This window comes from Acomys russatus, chromosome 24 (assembly GCF_903995435.1).
Source record: "Acomys russatus chromosome 24, mAcoRus1.1, whole genome shotgun sequence".
Classification (NCBI taxonomy): domain Eukaryota; kingdom Metazoa; phylum Chordata; class Mammalia; order Rodentia; family Muridae; genus Acomys; species Acomys russatus.
Window position 1 is genome coordinate 60,365,205 of NC_067160.1, and position 22,222 is coordinate 60,387,426.

Consider the following 22,222-nt stretch of genomic DNA (forward strand, 5'->3'; position numbering starts at 1 on the left):
ATGGGACCCGTTAGGGACCCAGAGGCCCAGGCCCTGTGAACTGATGGTAGAGGGCCGTTGTCCCTGTGAGTCTGGGCTGTCAACTGTGGCCGGAAAGGGCATTCATTGCTTTTCCCCTGCCCACTGTGGTGAGACCTAACACCATGAGCCGAGATATGTGGCCATGCTGGGCAGGAGGTTGGAGCCGACTACTCTGAGTTCTAGTAGTGTATTGCGGGGAGGGGGGGGGTCTTAATCCACAGTTCCCTCCAGCCTGAGCAGGGAGTGGGGCCTGAGGACTTCAACCTGTGGCTGATGTTCTGATCAATAAGTCTAATCGATTGAGGAGACATGGTGGCCCTCAGTGTGATGAAAGGTCCAGCCAGAGTGGTTGACTGTAGCTGCCAGGCAGGTTTCGGAGTCCCTGGAATGGGGACTGTGAGGGAATCTGGAATCATGTTGGGGTCATAGCGGTCACCTCCCTCAACCCCACCCTCATCTAAAAGCTGGTAACCTGCATTTTCTGCTCCTTTCCAGGGCATCACTGGTCCTTCTGGCCCACTTGGGCCCCCTGGGCCCCCTGGCTTGCCGGTATGTATCTAGGATGGGTACAGGGGTATACAAGGAGGGAAGGCCGACGGACGAGCCTGGCTAGAGAGCCACAGGGTGTTAGGAGAGGTGACTGAACCAGGGTTGATTTGTATATAACACAGCATTGGGGGCCCGAGGGACAGGAGCAGGAGAGGGGCTGCTGGTTTCCTGGTTGCCTTGCCCAAGGAGAAGGGAGGGGCAAACATTAATCCTTGAACCCCCTCACAGAGAATGGTGAACCTTCCACAAGCATCTGGGGAGAGGGAGGTGCGTGGTCTTGGGTCCCGTCTTCCCAGTGTGCATGAGTAGGGCCAGACCAGGCCAGGCTTGAAAACGAGGGGCCTATTCTCTCAGCATCTGGGCCTGGGCATCCCTTATGGTTTGAGGGTCCAGCACTCCAACATCATCCCTACATCCCCACTCTGACCCATTTGTGTAGGCTGGACCTTGGGCCCACATGGCTGTGGGTGTCCAGCAGGAGGTCCCTCAGGAGCCCAGGAGCTCCCTTGGCTTTTAATGTCTAAATGTCATCCCCCAGCCAAGTATTGTGGGTAGGGTGACCTCTCATGGGACACCCTCCTCCTGCCTACCAGCCAGGCAGGTGCAGAGAGGACTCTGAGGGGATTGGGGACAGGCAAAGGAAGACTGGGACCTGAGAGGTTTCCTTACGTTGTGACTTCTGCTCTCTGCAGGGCCCTCCAGGTCCCAAAGGTGCTAAAGGCTCTTCGGTAAGTGACTCTAACGTGAGGGCTGTGGTGCCAGTGATGACCTTGGAGGTGGGGGAGGAGTCCTCTGGGACATGGGTTATCCCAGACCTCCACCCTCAGCCATGGCAGTCCTCTCCACACCTCCTCTCTTCCTCACTACACTGTGCTATGGCTGTTCCTTGTTGTCTTTAGGGGTTTTTTGTTGTTGTTGTTGGTTGTAAAATAACAATTCTACTGCTGGCTGCTTTTAACTATTATTTTAGTTGTAGCTGTTCATGGGGTGAGGCAGGAGAAAATAAAGTGAGACCAGCTGGCTCTGCCAGATCCTGCAACCCCTTCACACTTTTGGCTAACGTACAATAATTCCGTGTATTTATGGGCCTCTGTGTGGCCTTTCACTATGTATATGTGACATGCCCTGATCAAACTGGAGTCATTACCGTTTGTGTGCCTTTATTGTTACTGTGTGTGTGTAGCCCTCCAGCCTCTCTATGTATTCATGAGACCTAGCAGGCTGGTGTGTGTCAGCTGCTCCCTCCCCACCCCCCCATCATTGTGCCACAGAACACCCCCAACATTGTGTCACAGAACACCCCTCCCCCATCATTGTGTCACAAACACCCCCTCCCCCATCATTGTGTCACAGAACACCCCCCTCCCCTATCATTGTGGCACAGAACACCCAGTTTTATTCCTTCTGTGCAAACGTGTTTGGTGCCCATCATCTCAGCGTCTATCCTCCCAATGTTCCAGCCCCCTGCCCTTCCCCCAGCCTCTGGAAATCACCATTTTACCTTCTACTGTCTATTAACTACTAGTGGTAAATGTTCTCCTCTTAGTGTTCACTGGAGGAGTGCCTTAGTCTGTTGTCCCCTCCTCGCCCCTACCCCTGCCCTCCCCTTCCCACCTACAATCCCCTCAACCCCCACACTGACACCTACCTAAACCCCGTTACCCCTTCCACTCTACCCTCCTCTCCTCCCCCTCCTCACCCCTGCGCTTTCCCTATCACCTCCCTCCCTCCTTGCTCCTTTCCATCCTCCCCACTCATGCTCCCCTCCTTGCCTCTACCCACCCTCCCCACTTCCCCTCCTCACCCCTGTCCACCTGGTCTTCTTTGTGACTGAGCAAGGCTCCTGTGTGTATAAGACACTTTCCTTATTTGCTGGATGGAGCACCTAGGCTGGCCCCCATCTTAGCTGTGTGATCAGTAGCTGTTCTAGTGTCATTCAGGTACAATGACTTGCACACACACACAGAGGTGGGACAGCAAGATCATGTAGCATGTACTTCTTTGTTTAGTTTCTACCATGGAGAAGCTATTCTGCATTCCCAGCAGCAGTGTCCCTTCTGTTCCAGCACTTCTGTCTCTCTGATAATGGTCCTGCTGGTTGTGGTGGATGAGGTCCTGCTGAGGGTTGGGCTCACGTTCCCGAATGGCCCATGTTGGCATGCTTCCACAGACCTGTTTGTTGGCGGTCTTGTTTCTTTTGACACCTGTCTCATGTCTTTCCAGCTCATCTCAGGCCAAGGCATCTAAGCTGCTTGCTCCCTGCTGAGGAGGGCACCAGCCTCAGGAGCAGAGATGTCCTGCCTGCCTCCCTTTGTCCTGACCTTTCAGAGCTAATAGTTCCATCAGATCACAGTAAGCCACATAACCAAGTAACAGTTTGTTGCTTTTTCTCCAGGGTCCCACTGGCCCGAAGGGCGAGGCAGGCCACCCAGGACTCCCTGGCCCACCCGTGAGTAGTGTGAGAAGTGTGAAGGGGAACTGAGGGAGTGTCTGTTTGTAGGGCTTGCTCTCTGTGATGCAGGGAGGCTCACATGGCACACCCAGGGGCTTGTCCCTGAGGACACAGAGGGTGAAACACTGAGTCTCACACACTTATCCATAGAGCTCATGGGCTGCCCTGTCTGGGAAAGATCATTGGCCAGCCAGGGAATGTGCATGTATGTTTGTGAGTATATGTGACTATGTAAGTGCTCCATATTGATGTCCATGCATATGTGTATTTAATTTTATGTGCATATATTCATATATGTAGGCAACAGTTTGTATACATTTTTTTGCAAGAATGGATTTGTGCATTTGTATGTACTCTACATATGTGTGCAAATATGCATTAAGTATATGTGTAAGTGTTCACATATGTATGAACATGCATGCATAAATGTACAGATATAAATGTATGTTTCTCTGCTATATGCATGTGTGTGAACATGTATGCACATGTGTGTTTACAAGCATATGTGTACATACAGAGGAGTATGTTTGTGAACATGATATGTATAGATATGTGTATATGTATTTATGTGCATGTGTATGAACATGAAATGTGTAATGTATATTTCTATATGTGTATTGTATGTGTGCATATATGTATTGTGAACATGCATTCATGTGTATGGCTATATGTATTTATATTTTGCATGTGTCTGTCAACATGCCTGTTTGATGTGCAGGCATGTTTCTATATGTTTATGTATGTGTTTCTCTGTGTATTGTTCATATGTGTATGTATGTATATGAATATGCATGTATAGGTGCTTCTAGCTTGTATATGTATCTATATGTCTATATGAATTGTGTATTTCTATGTGTGTGTTAATGCATATGTATGTGTATAAACAGGCACATGTAAACATTTGGGCATGATTCCATATACATATAGTACATGTGTATAGTTGTATGACTAAACTTTTCATGGATGGGCACAACACACATGCATACTCAACCCAGATAGGGGGCCCACAATAGACCAAAGTATGGGTACTGCTCACGTCCAGCTTGGTGAGCCATGACTTTTATTCGGCTTAGTTAAAAGAAATGGGTGAGGGGGTTACTTACAGGAATAGAAATGCCTGAAAAATAGCTGCATCTTCAAAGCGCACCCCAGCACTGAGGACAGCAAAGCTGGGCACCTGGAGCACACTGCACAGCCTGCAGGCAGCTCAGCAGGTCGCAGAGTGTCCATTCTAAGTGAATCAGTTGGCCTGGATCTTTCTCAGGCAGCTTGGCTGGTTTTGCTTTTCCAGGCGTCTGGTCTGGTCTCAGAGGGCTTTGCAGCTTGGTTTACCTGAGAGTCTTCTTTGGAGCTTAAACTCAGCTTCTCTCAGAAGGACTCTCAGCTTTCATTGCTTAGTCTGGCAGGGAGGAGCCTAGTGAATCTAGTCAGTTTTGGGAACTTCCTGAAGCTGTTTTGAAGCGTTTACCTTCCTTTTTAAGGTACTTACCTGCAGGATGGAATGTTTCAGTCTTGGAGGCAACTTTTACACAACAGTGTATGTATGTGTGAACATGCACGTGTATGCATGTACACTCGCATATGAATGTATATGGTTCTGTATTGTGTGGGTGTGTATATTGTGTCTGCGTGTGTATGTCTCAGTGGCTGAATGTACATGCAGGAAAAGCTTGATGTGTCCGGGTGCTGCTAGCCTCCCAACTACCTCAGTCATCCTGGTGGGGTGCCTGGACATGAGCCACTCTTTGTACCAACTGGCACTTAAATGGCTGCCTATGTTCATCCCCAAGTGGGGCCACAGAGATAAGGTGGAACTTTGATTACTTCCCCACGGCTTAGCTTTTAGGCTACAAACAGGACAACAGACGTAGCTAAGGCTTTGAGCGACTGTGTTCTGAAGAAGAGGCAGGGCTTTGGGCTCAGGGAAGAAAGACACTTAGCCAGGCAGATACCTGGGGGGTAGGTGGGCATGGAATATTCAGAGTATAGGAAGGAGGTAAAACACCACGTGGGCCGGCAGCTGTCCTTCCAGCCCAGGACATAGGCTGAGGGAACTGGACTTCCGTCTCAGGGTCATCTTAGCTCTGCCCTTGGGACAGGATCATCCTTGTCCTCTCCTAAGCACGACTGCTCTCTTCTGCACCCCAGGGCCCTCCAGGTGAGGTTATCCAGCCCCTGCCGATCCAGGCATCCAGGACTCGGCGGAACATTGATGCCAGCCAGCTCCTGGATGATGGGGCTGGGGAGAGCTACGTGGACTATGCAGATGGCATGGAGGAGATCTTTGGTTCCCTCAACTCCCTGAAACTGGAGATTGAGCAGATGAAGCGGCCACTGGGCACACAGCAGAACCCCGCCCGTACCTGCAAAGACTTGCAGCTCTGCCATCCTGACTTCCCAGACGGTGAGGGAGGGCCACAGTGCGGGAGACACCTCCCCACCGTCCATGGGAGGAAGACAAGGCTGGACCCCTCATTAATCTGCCGAAACACCAGAGAGTTAGTTAACACATCAGGGGAGGTCAGACAAGGCTCAAGTATCAAGGCTTCGAGGCTTATTAGGCATCTTCCTGCTTTACTCCAAGTCTCACTGTTCCTGATCCACAACATGAGGACAGAAACACTCACCCTGTAAGTGGTACATGAGCAGTGTATAAAATGCCTTTGGCCTGGCCCTTAGCTGGTCCTGAAGGCAGCTTGGTGTCAGGCTTATGTACACTGCTGTGCTTGGGAAGGCGGGTTTTAAACAGTGGCAGAACCATAGAACCTCGTCCTCACCCTCTTCAAACCAAGGACCTGTTAGCTGTGAAGTGAAACTGGTGTGCCTTTCCCAGGAAGTAGGGATGTTCCCCCTGCAGGATTTGAGGGGTATCTGATTTCAGTAGATTCTGGCCCCACGCTCACATCTCCAGGTTCACTTGAGAGCGATCTTTGTCTGTCTGTCCTCCACCCACAAAGGTCGGCAGACACTGACACGCCACGCTCCACGCTCTGGCTGTGTTCTTGTGAACAGGGCCGTCCACTGGTCTTTATGCTCCCCACAGGAAAAGGACAGTGCTGTGAGATGAGCAGGGAAGGCTGTGTCGGTGGCTTTGTGGCCCTGGCTGTGCGTTTCCCAGCTAGACTGAAATGTTGCAGTGGCTCCTGCACCTGCCCAGGGAGCCTTTCTCATGAATCGGCCTCTCTGTCTCTGAAATCCAGGTGAATACTGGGTCGATCCCAACCAAGGGTGCTCCAGGGACTCCTTCAAAGTGTACTGCAATTTCACAGCCGGAGGGTCGACGTGCGTCTTCCCTGACAAGAAGTCCGAGGGGGTGAGTACCTCCACCAGCTGCCTGCCTCCACTTGGACTAGGGTGTCAGTATTTATGTGTGTACAGCCTTAAGGCTGAAAGTCAGAGGCCAGTCAGTTTCGGAACCAAGAGACTTCTCCTGGAAGTCACTCTTGAGCTGTCTCAGGGTGAGGTATTTCGGGTGTGCAGTGGCAGGTGCAATCTCGGTTCCCTTGAGGCGACTGCTCTGAGTGTGTTGTGTGTTCCTCCAGTCATCCACAGTAGGATTATCCTGGCAGAAGCAGCCATCACTGGGGTCAGCAGCATCACCATCCAGCCCAACCTAAAACTCTGGAAGGCCTTTGGGGCAAGTGTGATAAAGAGCCCAAGACACCTGGAAGGAAGCTGCTGGGTGCCTAAACTGGGAATGCCAGCTTATTTTTGTGGAACCTGTGCCAGGCCTCTCAGGTGCCAGACAGGGGTCTGTGTGAGGATCTGCCGGGTTCTGACTCAAGAGATATTGTGAGGGATGCAGTCACCCCTGTTGCCTTTCCAGAGCTCACTCATGTAGGTAGGAATTTGTGTGTGTGTGTGTGTGTGTGTGTGTGTGTGTGTGTGTGTGTGTGTGATAGGTGTGTAAACTGTGCCAGGGAATCTGTGGCAGAGCCTACAGGACAGGCAGGCAAGAAGAAGGCCTTCTCTGTGTCTGAGAGAATGACCATGATTCCAGCCTCAGTGTCCCTCCATCTGACCTGGGATGGCTCAGAGTTGTCCCGTGCCATTTTTGGGAGACCACAGCAGGTGTGTGTGTGGGGTGGGGTGGGGTGGGTGTGGGTGTGTATATTTCACATCACAGCTGCCTAGTGACCCTAGTATCTGGGAAGTGAGTGTCTGCTGGAGAGAGCATAAGGGCTCCCTGAGGCTTCCATCCTCTCTCTAAGACACACCATAAATGTGGTAAGTGCCCGTATGCCCTCGGGTCGCACCCTGTTGGTGGCAGCAGGGGCAGGGCAGGAATAAGAGATTCATAGTCTTCTGCTGTCCCTCCAGCCTTCCTGAATTCTGAGATCCTGGGCTTCAGGATAAGCCAGGGCTTTGAAGAGGTCTTGTTGTATCCCTACATCTGGCCAGAGCTAGGGATGGAACTGAGCTAAGAGACCTTTCTCACCCCTCTTGATGCTCTGCCCTCTACAGCCAGCCTCTGGTAGCCAGCCTATGTCTGGGACTGTGTCAGATGGCATCTAGACAGACCCTGAGTTCTGGTCCTTTGCTTCTCCCACATGTATGGACTATGGGCTGGGTCAGAGACGACTGGCCAGGATGAAGAGATCCTCTGCCAGAGGCCCCGAGACACAGAGCTCCAGAGCCTGGAGCAGCTTTGAGCAGAAGTCTGAGTCGAAGCCTGTGTTCTCTGTCCCTAACTTCGGAGGAACTGCTCCTACTCAGTTGGAGTGTGGCCTTGATTGACATCTGAAAACCACAGGGAAAAGTCAGGATTCTGGGGGTCAGGCAGACAGGACACCTCATTTCCCCAGCAGTCAGTCAGCTCAAAGGAGACAATCAACAATGTCTCTTATCTCTGACTCTTTCCGCACTTAACCATTGGGCTCAGGTCTGAAACATGGGTCTCTCCTGTGTCTGGTCAGCCCAGGATGTCCTGAGAACTCCCCTTTTTCTACACTGACAGTGAGTCAGCCCAGAGACATCAACCCCCACCCTCATCCTACAGAGGCTCAGACACCCACTCCTTCAGCCCGCAGAATCTCTGAGCCCCTTCTGTCAGCCAGTCTTGCATATCTGCAGCCTTGGCTTCCATAGACACAGACCCGAAGTGAGACTCCCTAAGGGAGGTAGAGAGGCAAGCTCCATGATGAAGCGTGCTCCTTTAGCTCTTCGGGAGGCTTTGGGGACAGCCTTTGTTCCCTTGTCATGGTAGATTACCTAATGTAAAAGTTCCCAGTGAAGACCTCAACACATACACAACACACACACACACACACACACACACACACACACACACACACACACACACACCTCTATTGTATGATGTTTTTTGGGGAGACACCAAGAAAAATCTTTCCACCTCATATTAGGGCACTGACAATAGTGCAAGGAGCATAAAATGATTTCACCTAGGTCTATCTGAGTGAAGATATGAGTTGATTGGGGTTATTTACAGGGACTTGGCTGATTCAAAGGCAGCTGTCTCACTGAAAAGACCAGCCCAACAGGCTTACAATTCACAAAAGCTGCATCATTGGAGTTTTGTGACTGGCAGGCAGTTTGGCTGGTCAGAGGACCTCTTCTTCCCACTGCTTTTAAAGCCTTTTAAGGTGCCTTGTGTATACTGTAAGTCTGAGCAAGTTCCTGAGACTTGTGAGTTGTGTGTACTCTCTGAGCCTTAGTAAGCTTAGCTCTAAGAAAAGATGTTTCCACTTTGAGGCTATAACCACACAACACTTCGCCCTTTCTTCTAATATTGTTTCCACATCTCCTGTTGTGGAAAATCAATTAACTAATATAAACTAACTTCTTCCTGTGACCAACTGAGAAAGCAGCAATACTGTACAGGCCTAAACACCAACGATTAGAAGGCAATTTGATAGGTACATCACATCCATTAACAGCAGTAAATAGCAGCAGCCTTTCCACTGGAGCCTGTCAACTCCCTAGCCATGATGTAACTCTCCCCCAGTTTACAGTTCCCGATGTTAGCTCCCTTCTGTGGAGTGTGCCTTACACCTATTGAAGAGCAGCTGGCTACACCATGGAAGTGGTACCACATTGGCACCCGTGTGTACATCTTGCCTGGCTTATTGGAAGCATAGCACACAGGACCCATGACTAAACAGGACTGTTGGGGACAATTCTCCCCCAGCAGCCTACTTGGTACCTCCTGACGCTAAGGAAGTCAACCAGAAGGGAGGAAGTGTCCAGCTCAGTCTCAGCCTGAGTTTTCCATGACCTGCAGCCAGCATAGAGGGAGCTTCCCATACGGGTGCATACTTGACACATGCCACATCCACGTACCTTATGCGTACTCATTACGCATATATGTCACTCCGCATCCGTGTCTCCTCTTGATAGCCAGCCTGTGCACCCGCCTGGAGGGAGGGAGGAAAGCTTTGCCAGGGTGGCTGGGTACAATGCAGGGCCTTGGTCGACAGAGAGTGATTGGGTAAGGAACACACACACACCTGGGAACAGCTTTGGAAAACTGGTTCAGTTTATTCGGGGGGTGGGGATATTTATTTTTCCTAGGGGAGGTGGGCTGGGTCTCTGGGGCAAGGTTTGTGTGGTCATGGACAATTGGCCAGAACAGGGGTGTTGGAAGATACTTCATCTGCTTACTTAGGGCCTATGATTGGGGAGCTTTATAAGATCAAACAAGGAGTAAGGCCCGATACCTGTCAGGGTAGTAAATTCTTATTGGGGTTCACAGTAGGGCAACTAACTTTCTAGTGCCAGGTTGGGAGAGGGGAAGGAGCAAATGTGACATATCTGGGGTTGAAACTTTCCTTGACCCTCTCTTAATTCTGGGCCACTACAGCACCACACAGGTACACTTGTGCACATATACACACATACTATCCGTATATACACACTGATGCCCCACATGCACAGTGGCTCTGTCCAGGTTGCTGCAGTGCCAAGTGACAACTGGAGAGCCTGAGCCATTGCCTCTCAAAATGAGAGTGTGCTGAGATGTCCATACATCGCTAAGCCAGCAGTCGTACTGGCTGCAGCTTTCCCTTGTTATTTACTGCCCTACTATTACCTTTCGGCAGTCACTTGATGCCCTGGCACACATAGGCTGGTAGGCCTGCAGTTCTGGCATGACCTGGACACCCTACAGAGCTGTTGTCATTCCATGTCAGCTCTTAGGGGAGGAGGCATGGGCATCTTGGCAGGACAAAGGGGCTGGGAGAACTGGGAAAGTCTGTCTATGGGGACAGAAGTAACCCTTTCATTTTCTGTTTCTCTTCCTCCCCGCCATCCATGACTGATGTGTAGGCCAGAATCACTTCTTGGCCCAAAGAAAACCCAGGTTCCTGGTTCAGTGAATTCAAGCGTGGGAAACTGGTAAGGTGACCCCACGTCCTTTGCGGTTGTCACTTTAAACCCGCCATCTCCTATCTTGCAGAGTAAAATGGCCCGCTGGCCCAAAGAGCAGCCTTCCACCTGGTATAGTCAGTACAAGCGGGGTTCCCTGGTAAGTGGCCGCCTTGCGAAGCCTGCTTGCGGCTCCGCCTGGCTCTTGGCGCTGCATGGCACTAATGGCAGCTGGGGCCACACCTGCTGCTGCCCTCTAGGCCAGAATGCTCCACACGCCTGACAGCAAGGCCCGGATGGGTATGGCATCTCTTCTTCTTGCCTCCTCTTTCACCTAGACCAGAGTTCCTTCCTTCTGTGCCGGAAGTAGGTGGGTAGCTTCCCACTGAGATTCAGGGCCTTCACAGCAGGAGGTGAGAACTCTCCGTTAAAGCCACCTGCTGCCTATGGGTGATGCAAGCTGGCTGGCAAACCACAGGTCAGAGATGAGCAGAGAGTAGGTGGCCCTTCCTAAGCCCGTGGGCATGCAGGGAAGTTGGTTTATTAAAGGTTCGTCCAGGCCCCTGACATTCACACCCTCTTCCTGGGCTCTGGATATTGCTGACCTTGCAGTTTACAGCTGCACCCCACATGGCTGTATTAGTCTGGGTTTAACTTACGGGAGGTGTATCTCAACACAATCCATCTCAGAGGTGAAAAGATCTTAAAACATCAACCCAAAGGCCCTTGTGACCAGCACGGAGGCCCAGGAACTTGTTTAGATCCATTGCTGTGAGAGCAGGGCTCACCCCCCTCAGAATGGAATGTTTCCCCACACACTGTGGGCCTTAACTGAAGTCAGCTCAAAACTTTGCGAAGCCCTGCTAGGCTTCAGGGTCCAGGTCCCGAGGAGAGTCCACACCGTCTTTTGACTCATCAATCTAGTGGGGCCTCATCCTACAGGTCCTTGCTCACACAGACTCCATGGGGCTTCCACTGCCCCTCAGCGCTGCACCAGCCTCTGCCCCTCTAGTGAGCACAGTGTGTGTGGCTTCCAGGACCATCCTGCCCCGACCTCTCTGTCAGCCCTCAGCCTGGAGGCATGCCTGGCTCTCGGTCAGGGTTCCGAGGAGCTCACCTCTGCGGGCCATGCTCTTTAGGCTTCAGCCCTGAGGCCCTCTCTTCCCCTTCTCTTCTCTGCCTGGCATTGTTTCCTCTCTGCTTCTGTTGCTCTCGTCAGAGGAGAGCCGCTGGCACACAGAAGGACCTGTGGGGAAGAAGGCCCAGTGAGCAGTGACAGGAGATCCGAGGAGGATCAGGCAAAAAAGGAGCTGTCATGGGAGTGAAACTGCCCAGGGCTGAGATCCCTTGGGGTCCTGTCTGCCTCAACTTGACCTGGCTTCTCCCCTCTTCCCAAATGGCTTCCACTTGGTGTAGTCCAGGTTCCCCAGAGGGGGCGCCTGCCCCAGTCACTATCCTTCTTAAAGGAGCAAATGGTCATAAAATACCCATGTCTAGGCTGCCACCTCCCACCTTTATCCTGAGTCAGTTACCAGCGACAGAGGCGCAAGGACCATCCAAGGCAAACCAGCCTTCCTTCGGGCTCCACTGCTGGTTCCCAGCTCCTAGTAAGAACCATAGTAACCTAGGGGATCAAATCTCCATATAAGATGCCTAAGATGGCCCCTCACGCTGAGGCTGCGGGGAACCAATCCCCTAGGGCAGGGCCACTTGAAGACTCCAACCTAGGACGGTACTAGGGCTTCTGGTCCTTCTGTGGTGCCACCTCTGCCTCTGCTGTGGCATGTATGCCCTTTCTCAAGTCAGTCACGTGTCCTCCCAGGAGCATCAGATGCCTGGATTGCCGGTTGGTATGCATTTTCTCCCCTCTGCAGAGTCTGACTGTGGGTTTTCTCAAGCCATCTCCAAGGGAGTGGAGTTTGCTTGACATAACTTGGGGAACCCCAGGGTATTCCACAACCATGGTGAGAAGGAACAAGGTCCTGGGCCTGGCTCCACCATCCCATTCTTTCCTCCTGTTACTGTTGAAAATGTGGGTTCTGAAGTTGCCATGTCTTCTTGGTCACCATGTGCCAGAGCCAGTACTGCCCCAGCATTCCTTCACTGACCACATGCCCTTTGGGATGGCCAACACAGAACAGTGTTGGAGCAGCTGTTGCTTGGAGCAGAGTTTTGCCAGCCTCTTTCCTTGATGCCCAGCTGAGCCCTGCTAGTCCTTGTCTGGAGAGAGGACTTCAGTCACATCCAGGTGCCGGGAGGCAGTGCTTTGTCCCAGCTGAGTTTTGCACCCTTGATAATACCGATGACTCAGAAAGTTCTGTTTGCAAAGAAGCTGTAGACAGTGGGACTCTCCTCTCAGGCGTCCATGCGGGCCTGCAACTAGTGGAGCAGAATGGCTTGAGATCCTGAGGACACCGTGGACGCCACTTACAGAGTGGCATTTTCTTTCCCTGACACTGTCCCAGCTTCTTGTGGAGAGCGGGCCTTCCAGTGTGGGTCCTGCTTCCAGACCATGCATTACTTGCTTGGCAGTGGATAGTGTGTTGGCTGCCTTAGAATTGGATGCCCTTGCACCTTCGGGGTACACCTGGTCACTCCAGTTCCCACACAGCTCAGATCCTACTTAGGCTAGTCTATCATGCTCTGCCATTTCCCCAGTGTCTCTTGGCCATTCTAGCTCTTGATTCCCAAGCTGGCACCTTGGGCATGCTGACCACTAAGTAGGCGACCTTCCATCTGTCCAGAAGAGCCCATGCTGCCTTCCTTTGCTTAGCACAGTGGCAGGGACAACAGGCTAAGCTTGTGGCATACATGGTTCAAGGAAGGTGACAGGTGGGACACAGACCCTGAGCTGGTGCAGAGGGAGGCTGATACACACAGCCTCAGGGCTGTATTCGAGGAACAGTGAAGAGCAGGGACAGAGCTGTGACCAAAGCTGACAGTTGCAGCATCTCCTGCCTCTGGGCATGGATCTAGCAAAGAGGAGAGCTTCTGTCAAGGCTCAAGGTCAGATAGAACACTCAAGAACTCCCAGGAAAGGCAGGGAAAGGCATGGCCAGCAGGTGCCAGGAGCCTCTTCTACTTCCAAGGCCTTATTGCCATGCATCTGCTCCAGGGACTCGGGCCTTGCCTCTTGTTCCCAGCATCCTGACTCATCGATGGGATGGGAGTGTGGTGCCTTCTATGATCCATGGACCAGAGAGAAGGTCTTAATGGAACATATTTTTGTTCAGTGCAGCAAGTCAGGCAGATCCCGTGAGAAGGGAGGAGGCGACTGGCTCCTCGGAAGTGGCCTGGGAGCTAGAGGCAGAAAAGAGGGTCAAGTGCAGGAAAATGTGACCTAGGCAGGCTTCCTGGAGGAAGCAGTGCAGGCACTGTATCTGGAGAGGTAGGGCTGCTGAAGGGAGGATGCTAAGCAGACATTTAGACTCTGAAGAACACAAGATGTGTTTCCCTTGGCTCGTGTTCCTGGAGCTCCCAGGAGATCCTGTGTGCTTAGGGGCAAGGATGACAGAAGCTTCTAGGCAGCAGCCTCGGGAAGACGGGCTTGGGTGAGGCCCTGTGGATGTGGGAAACTCCGTGACCATTGCTGTGTCCACCCTGCTGATTCCCTATGCTGTGCCCACCCCCAGCTCTCCTACGTGGATGCTGAAGGCAACCCTGTGGGCGTGGTACAAATGACCTTCCTGCGGCTGCTGAGTGCCTCTGCCCACCAGAACATTACCTACAACTGCTACCAGTCGGTGGCCTGGCAGGATGCCGCCACAGGCAGCTACGACAAAGCTATCCGGTTCTTGGGCTCCAACGATGAGGAAATGTCTTACGATAACAACCCCTACATCCGTGCTCTAGTGGACGGCTGTGCTGTGAGTATGACCCCTTTGGGTGCACTGCTCGCTAGTGCAAATCTGTGGAGGATGTTCTGTGTGCCATTCTCTGGGCTGTGTGTTGGGGATGCATGGAGGGCCAAATATGCCCCAGCCTGGCCATATCAGAGTATAGCTGGCCTGGTAGGTCTGGGTTGGAGCATAGAGACCACTCCCACTTAAGTAGCTCTTTTCTGGGCTGGGTGTGATCGCCGTGTGTGTGTGTGTGTGTGTGTGTGTGTGTGTGTGTGTGTGTGTGTGTGTATGCATGTGCCTGTATTTGTGCCTGTGCGCTTGTATGTATGAGTGTGTGTGTGTTACATATGGACGGGACAAGTGGGGGCTATTCCTGTAGAACAGCAAAGTGTCTCACTGGCCTTAAGTTGCCAAATAAGTTGCTAAGCTGGCTAGCCAGTAAACTTGAGGTAACTCCAGGAATCTGGTAGGCTCCCCACCCCCTAAGCACCAAGGTTGCCAGCATGCACCACCATTCCAAGCTTTAAAAATTTTTATTTATTTATATACATGAGTGTTCCATTTGCATATATGATGGAAGAGGGTATCAGATCTCATTATAGATGGTCATGAGCCACCATGTGGGTGCTGGGAATTGAACTCGGGTCTTCTGGAAGAGCAGAGAGTGCTATTAACCACTGAGCCATCTCTCCAGCTCCTCCAAGCTTTTATGTTAAGGATTTATTTCATTTTTATTTTATGTATGTTAGTGCTTTGCTCACATGTATTACTATAGACCACATGCAAACCTGGTGCCCACGGAGGCCAGAGGAAAGCACTGAATCCCCTGGAACGGGAACCATGGACGGCTGTGAGCCACCATGTGGGTGCTTGAGACTGATTCCAGGTCCTCTGTGAGGACAGCAAGTGCCCTCATCTACTAAGCCGTCTCTCCAGCCCAGTGGGTTCTGGGGATCAAACTCTGGCCTGCATGCTGGCATGACAAGAACTTGTTACTCACACATCTGGGCATCTGAGGGAGGATCCAAGCGTACTGGGGAGCTCTAAGCACACCTCCAGGGCCAGGCAGACCCTGAGAGAATATGGTAGTTGAGGTGGGAGTTGTCCCGACTGCAGCCCACATTGGCCATGGGGAGGGCTATTCTAGTCACAGTACCAACCGTCGTTCTGAGCTGTGGCATCCTCCGCATCTCTGGGCACAAAATTGAGATATAGGACAGAAGCACACGGGGCTGGAGAGGGAGAAGCAGCTCCCTTTTGCTTTTACTTCTGAAAAGATCCAAGATCCCGTCTTGGAAAAGGTAGAGGAAATAATAGCTCAGAACAGAATAATTCACTGATGGAAAAAATTGGCTCTGTGTACTGGGGTGGTGGTGGTGGGGTAGGGGGGTGTAGGGCACGTTCAGGGAGAGGGCCAGACTGGCAGAATTGTGGAGGTGCAAGGCAGTCAGTCCAAGGAGAACAGCATGCAGCAAGGCCAACCTGCTTTCTGCCCTCAACTCCACCCCGTTCCCCCCCCACCCCCCACGCCCCGCGTTCAGCCATGATCTGGACTGTCACAGTCTTCTTGCTCAGTGGCAGTGCTCCTTCAGGACTGCTTCTGCCCTCTATGTGCAGGCAGTGGTGCCAAAGCCTGCTCAGCCCTGGGAGGCCAGCTTGATTCATTGTGTAATCACAGCCGCTGAAATTGGAATCCCAACACTGGTATCGTGTGGCTGGGTAGCCTGATTGACGGGTTGCTGAGCGGCCAGGGGCGGGGTGCAGCGGGCTGTGGAGGGGCCGAGAGCCATTCCACATCAATTCCACTGTTTGTGCGGCTTTGTGTGCCCCTGGGGGGGCGTTGCTAGCTGGCAATGGTTATTTATGTCTTCTTTAAATACGTCCCTCTCTGAGCACTCTGATAACTGGAGCAGCGGGGCCCCACAAATCCATGTGGAATCGCCTGCCAGCTCCATGGTAGTCCCGGGGATGGGAGGGAGAGACCCTTTCGATGCAGGTACCATAAAAGGAAGATGTTTGGGCTCAGGATTTGTAGGTGTACAAAAGTTGAGACCTCGTCACTGACCTCACATAGCTCTCCAAGACTATACTGCCTTCTGGGGCCCGGAAAGGGGCAGGCTGATGGGCCTGGGAGCAGAGCCCAAGGTAACCGCCTAGATGACAGGGGACCAGCTCTACCTCCTTAGCCTGGCTAGGAGGGTCTCAGCTACCCCACAGCTAACTGCACCAGTATGTAAGTCCAGCCCCCGAAGCTGCCCAGATTCTTTTCTGAGACAGGGTTTCTCTGTGTAGCGTTGGCTGTCCTGGAATTCATTCTGTAGACCAGGCTGGCCTTGAACTCATAGAGATCCACCTGCTTCTGTCTCCAGAGTGCTGGAATGAAAGGCATGGGCCATTGTCCCAACCTTTTTTTTCCATTTTATTTTTTATGCATACAATGTACATATTTGTGTATATGCTTTTTTCATGTATGGCACATAATATGTGTGTGTGTGTGTGTGTGTGTGTGTGTGTGTGTGTGTGTGTGTAGATCCAACATTGGAGTCTGTTGGGAATCATCTGTGTTAGTCATTGGGACAGGGTGCCTTAAACAAACCCAGAGCTCACTGATATGACTTGACTCTCAAGCTAGCTTGCTCTGGGATCCCCTATCTCTGTTATCCAAAGATGGAATTACAGGAGGGCTATCACACCCATGCAGCATTCACACATACTTCTGAGGATTCAAACTTCAGTGTTCATGCTTGCATGGCAAACACCTTAACCACTGAGCCATCTCTAGCTCCTCAGATACTTTGTGTGGTAAGTTTCAAGAAATGACCATGGAAATGGATAGGTGTGGCTATGCCTTTGGTCAGTCCCCTTATGACCTGCCTGGCAAGATCAGTTATAGGTATCCCTCAATGCAACCATGTTCAAGGCAGGCAGTATCTGTGCCAGACTCCTGGTGTTTCTCAGTGTTTCTCAGGGGCAGCCAGAAAACTACAAGTGACAAAATTCTCCAAGACTCCCATTGAATAAAATGCAGATTCCACCCCAAGTCAATCCAATGGGCAGAGTGTGCAGTGATCAAATGCTTCTGAAGCACTGGCTGTCCCTACCCTGGCTCTGAGCACAGGCCAGAGGTACCCAATCAGGGCAGCTGTGGGCAGGTGTGGTCTGGGGCACGTGGAAGGTGAGAAACAGTGAAGGCAGGGCACTAGACGCCAGCTAGAAAAGGTACTGCCCACCTCCCCAGTCACCCCTGCACTATCAGCAAGCCACCCACATTCCAGATGGAGACATCAAGTGGCAGGCTGTGTTATTTGTTATATGTAACAAGTTAGCCCGCAAAGCTTAACAGTTGTAAACGAAGAAATTTCCCAGTGCACTCAGGCCTGAGGTGGGAAACCTACCAATGGCTTAGCCTCCAGCTGTGGCTCAGGGTGGCTTGGGCTGATTTGTCCAAAATCACCAATGACTGTTGCTGAAGTGGCTTTATAAACAGCAGGAACTGCTCACAGTTCTGCATTCAGAAAGTTCAAGGTTGGGACCATCACCCCGGGTTATACACAGACACCTTTGCAGTGTTACCACAAGGAAGAGATGGAGGGTGGGTCTTTCTGGGGTCCCTTCATAAGGGGAGGAAACCCACACATGAGGGGTCCATCCTCATGGCCCCATCATCTTCCTAAGACCCATGTCCCACCATCACCTGGAGCAATGGGGTTCCTATTTAGATTTTGGGTACACATCCAGTCTACACTGAGGGAGAGTAAAGCCCCACAGCTGGGCATCGAACATGGGAGTTTCAAGACTGACATGGGGTCACTAGGAGACCCTCTGCTGGGCTGCACCCCTGACATTGCATCCATAGTTACATCTGGGGTACTTGCTGCCCACCCACTTTCTCCTCATGAAGTCAACCAGGGGACAGGCGGTAGAGGAGACCATTCCCAGGCCAGACATAGTCTCCTGTGAGTTCAGTCTACATCCATGGGTGTGGACGTCCTGGCTCAGGACATGGGCCAGTATGTAGCACAAGACTCCTGGAGGAAAGATGGATGTCAGGAACCATTGAAGGGCATTGGCAGAATAGCAGAACCAGACTGTCCTCTGTGACAAGTGTTCCTGACACCTCAAGTTACACTTGCTTGGCTTTGGGGGACAGAAGTAGTGTCTTCCTCCCTATATTCTGGCTGAAAGAGATGTCTCTGTTGGCAACTCCCTCTCCTGGCTGAAGCCCAGCCTGCTTTTCCTAGGAGAACCCTGTCCCCTCTGCTCAAGAGTGCTGGTCTGAGCACAGGAGGGGCACTGACCTATCTATCCAACAGGCTGCTCAGACTGCACCATTGTGACCCTCCTGTGTCTCAGTTTACCCAGTGCACTATGGAGCAGGTAGTACGGAAGGTTCCCTTGCCTGGCCACACCTGTGGAGGGGCCTGGCACCACTGCAGAGCTCCACCTGCCTCTCTGTGTGAAGTCTTACAGGAGTCCCATCACTTCTCTGCCTGGCCGTGGTTCCTCAGACTTGCTGCTCTGCTGTCTTCCTGGCTCAGGAGTTGATGGAGCCTTGGGGTAGAGGGAGACCTGGGCCAAGGCTAGACTGCCAGCTTTAACTGCGTCCACTTCTTCCCCCTTCCTAGACCAAGAAAGGCTATCAGAAGACTGTGCTGGAGATCGACACGCCCAAAGTAGAGCAAGTTCCCATTGTGGACATCATGTTCAACGACTTTGGTGAAGCCTTACAGAAATTTGGATTTGAAGTGGGGCCAGCTTGCTTCCTGGGCTAGGAGCTGCTGAGCCCATTGGTCTCCAGAGCAACCTCGTGACCTCAGCACCCCACCTGTGGGTGTCCTGTGCACGGCCCATCCTGGACAGTGAACATTTCTCACCCCCACCTGCCCGACTCACCTGCGCCTCGGGTACCCCTTGGCGTTGGACCCCACGCCCAGAGAGAACAAAGGGAAAGAGCCGTGTCCCCACGGAGCTGAATCACATGACCTAGCCACACCACAGCCTCTTGCCTCCCTGTAGGATCTGGTCCCCAGCTCTCTGGATAGGTTCATCAAAGGTGTTAATGGACCATTGGCCAAGGGTGGGGTGGGTGGAGCAGTATTTGGAAATCACTTTTAAAAATTGAACATGAAGATATATATTCCCCTGATCTTCAAAGATGTTCTGAGGTGGTCTTGTAAAGGTCGCCAAAGCCTCCTTTTTTTTTTTTTTTAAAACAACCCTCAACACATCCACTCAGAGGCCAAATGTCATTCCACACGTGCCTTTCCGATGGATTAAAGGTGCTTATGTTTTTGTGAGAATTTTAAGTAAATATTTGTATTGTATTGTTATAAATGTTGAGTGTGCCTGGCTTTCAGTCTTGCATGGAAACCCAACCTCAGGCCCATGGAGACAGTGGGCAACTGGGACAAGGCACCTGCTCGGCCTTGCAATCAGGCTCTCAGCAGAGGGCATCTCCTCACCCCGCCCCAAGAACGTGCAATACATTGGAAATTTGCCCAGTCAGCAGGACGCTGCATTGCCACTGCAGGTGCCTGGGCCCCTTTCCAGATTCTTAATTATATATATTTTTTTCTTTTTGATTAGCTCTGGATAATTTTTATGGGGAGGGAAAAAGAAAGGCATTTGATAGCCTGCCTTTTCTACATGCACTCAGATAAAAAAAAAAAAACATAGGCTTAAATTAATTCTGATTGCTTCTTTTTCCATGTTCCTTCCTGCAGAGGCTGATGGGACAGTGTCCAGGCCTGGAGAACCATGTGTTCTGTAGATGATAAATAGCTATGAACATTGGTTGCTGATTTTTTTTTTTTTACCGTAGTCTCTTGTGGTGCTATGTGTCCTGAGATCCCTAGAGGCAGCACCAAGTTGCCTGCCATGTCTCGTTCCCCACCTTCCTTTCTCCATATTCTGAGATTTTTTTCCCAAGGACCTGAAGATCATATTGGTGCCAGAGACCTTTCTTCCTTGCTGGTACCCCGTGCTAATGATGGTGTGGAGTCCTTCCTGAAGCCTGTCCCCTACTCTGGGCTCTGCTTATATCATTTGAAAACACATGAGCAAAGCAAAGATTTTCTGCATGGTACCTGGTATATCAACGGTCTTGTTCAGTCGCTGGATGTTTGTGGTGCTAATTTCTGTGTGTGTGCCAAGAAGGGATGGAAGCCGCTGGGTGCCCATGCTGACAGCCAGACTGCTTTGTGAGCAGCCAGTGGACTGACAGCCAGTGCAATGGATTCTGGCTCCAGGCTCCTCTGTTTGGGTTTCCAAAGAGGGGTGTCCTGGGTGCAGGCATCAGTGCGGGGCGTTGGGGGGGAACAGTATGGATTCCTCTTTATGCTGGCCTCTGCCGCCTCCTCGTGTGTGTGTGTGTGTGTGTGTGTGTGTGTGTGTGTGTGTGTGAGAGAGAGAGAGAGAGAGAGAGAGAGAGAGAGAGAGAGAGAGAGAGAGAGATAGAGAGAGAGGTGATTGGCAGGGGTGGGAGTGGGGGTGGGGCCTTTGTTCTGAGTGCAGAGGTATCCAGGACCAACAAGGAGCAAGGATGCCTCACAGCGAGTGTTGCCCTCTTGTCACACCTCACCTTCCACCACGAGAAAGCTATGGTGCCCCAGGGAGCCAGCCATCACACTCCGCTCCGGTGCTGTGTCCCCACCCCACCCCAGAAGTGATGGCAAACACAGCGAAGCACCAGGAGTGGCTGGGATTGATGAACACCACCAATGCGCATAGCCAATGTCCCCTGAAGAACAGTTTTACTCTTGCCAAAGAAATGCCTGGCTTGGGGAGTTCTCCTGAAAGCCAGGATGCCATCGTGAGCCAGGGACTGCTGTGCATGCCTCTGCACAAGAAAAGCCATATTGGAAGATGGCCATATGCCCCGTGGATTCTGTGTAGGTCATGTGATTCGGTTTCTGCCTCTCACCCCATCTGATTTGTCTCTTCACTCTGTCCTGTTCTGCTGTTGGTCCCTTCCAAGTTGGAATTTGTACTGAAGTCCAAAACATGTCCTGTTCTCCTCAGGCCACTCCAGCTTCAATATTTTACAATAAAATTACTTCTTATATTTGCAGAAAAGCTTCTGACATCATTCTGTTTCCATTTTCTCTGGTGTGTGCATGTTCTCTCCATATATATAATTGGGCAAATGCTGTTGAAAATACACAAAAAGTAAACAGAAGGGCTGTGATAAAAACCACAGGAGCTTGAGTTCTTTAAAATTCCAGGCCAAAGGATACATTGTGTACTTCCCAGCAGAACAATCTAAGCCTCCTATTTTAACTTCTCCCCTGGAAGAGTGTTTGAAAATATTTTAAAACTGTGTAACAAAGGAATCATTGTAACCATGTCTCAATAAAGAAGTTTACTGTTTACACCCCTAGAGACTTGGCTGGCTGTCTTCTTTCATGGCCAGGCCCTCCACTTGGCTTTCCTGTTGCTTTACAGCCCAGGAGATGCGGAGCTGTAAACCTGAGGATGATGGTAAGGAGGCATGGAGAACGACTGGTTGGTTGTGGCCTCCTGTTGCTGTGGACCCACCAGATCACACCCCTTTCATTCTTGCATGTGGCTCACCTCAGCTGATGTACCTCCTGCCTCTGAAGGGGTGGCCCCTTTTTGTATGTCACCAGTCATGGCTACATCCCAGCAGGTTCTGGTGTCATACCTACCAGCCTATCATCAACTTGTACCATCACTCCAAGAGGCACATTTTGCTACTTTGAGTCACATCAAGCAATGATTGTTACCACAGAGCCCCAGGCCAGTGGAGCTCACTGTGGTCCACAGTCCTACAATAGGGCGCAAAGCTGAACTACAAATGTTTTGTGAGGAAACATAGCTCGAGGGTTGGAAGTGTGGATGATGAAGCAAAAACACAGCCCCAAGTAGGAAAATGCTGGCTGCAAAGGATGGTTGCTCCCACTTGCTTTGGAAGGTCATGACAGAAACAGCCCTGAACTGTGGAAAGCAAAACCTACAGAGTCGGAGATCTACAGGCTGGATGAAATTTCTCAGCATCCACTACTGACATATGCAA

General features: G+C 51.4%; 1 protein-coding gene across 1 annotated transcript in view; it reads left to right on the top strand.

The window, feature by feature from the left end:
• Positions 1-19,695, top strand: part of Col5a1 (collagen type V alpha 1 chain) — a 148,011-nt gene extending 128,316 nt beyond the window's left edge. Inside the window, 8 exon segments of the mRNA XM_051166957.1 lie at positions 517-570; positions 1,263-1,298; positions 2,966-3,019; positions 5,171-5,426; positions 6,223-6,335; positions 10,437-10,505; positions 13,978-14,211; positions 18,813-19,695. Coding sequence (XP_051022914.1) covers positions 517-570; positions 1,263-1,298; positions 2,966-3,019; positions 5,171-5,426; positions 6,223-6,335; positions 10,437-10,505; positions 13,978-14,211; positions 18,813-18,959 — 963 coding nt within the window. The 3' untranslated portion in view covers positions 18,960-19,695.
• The last annotated feature ends 2,527 nt before the right edge of the window (positions 19,696-22,222 follow it).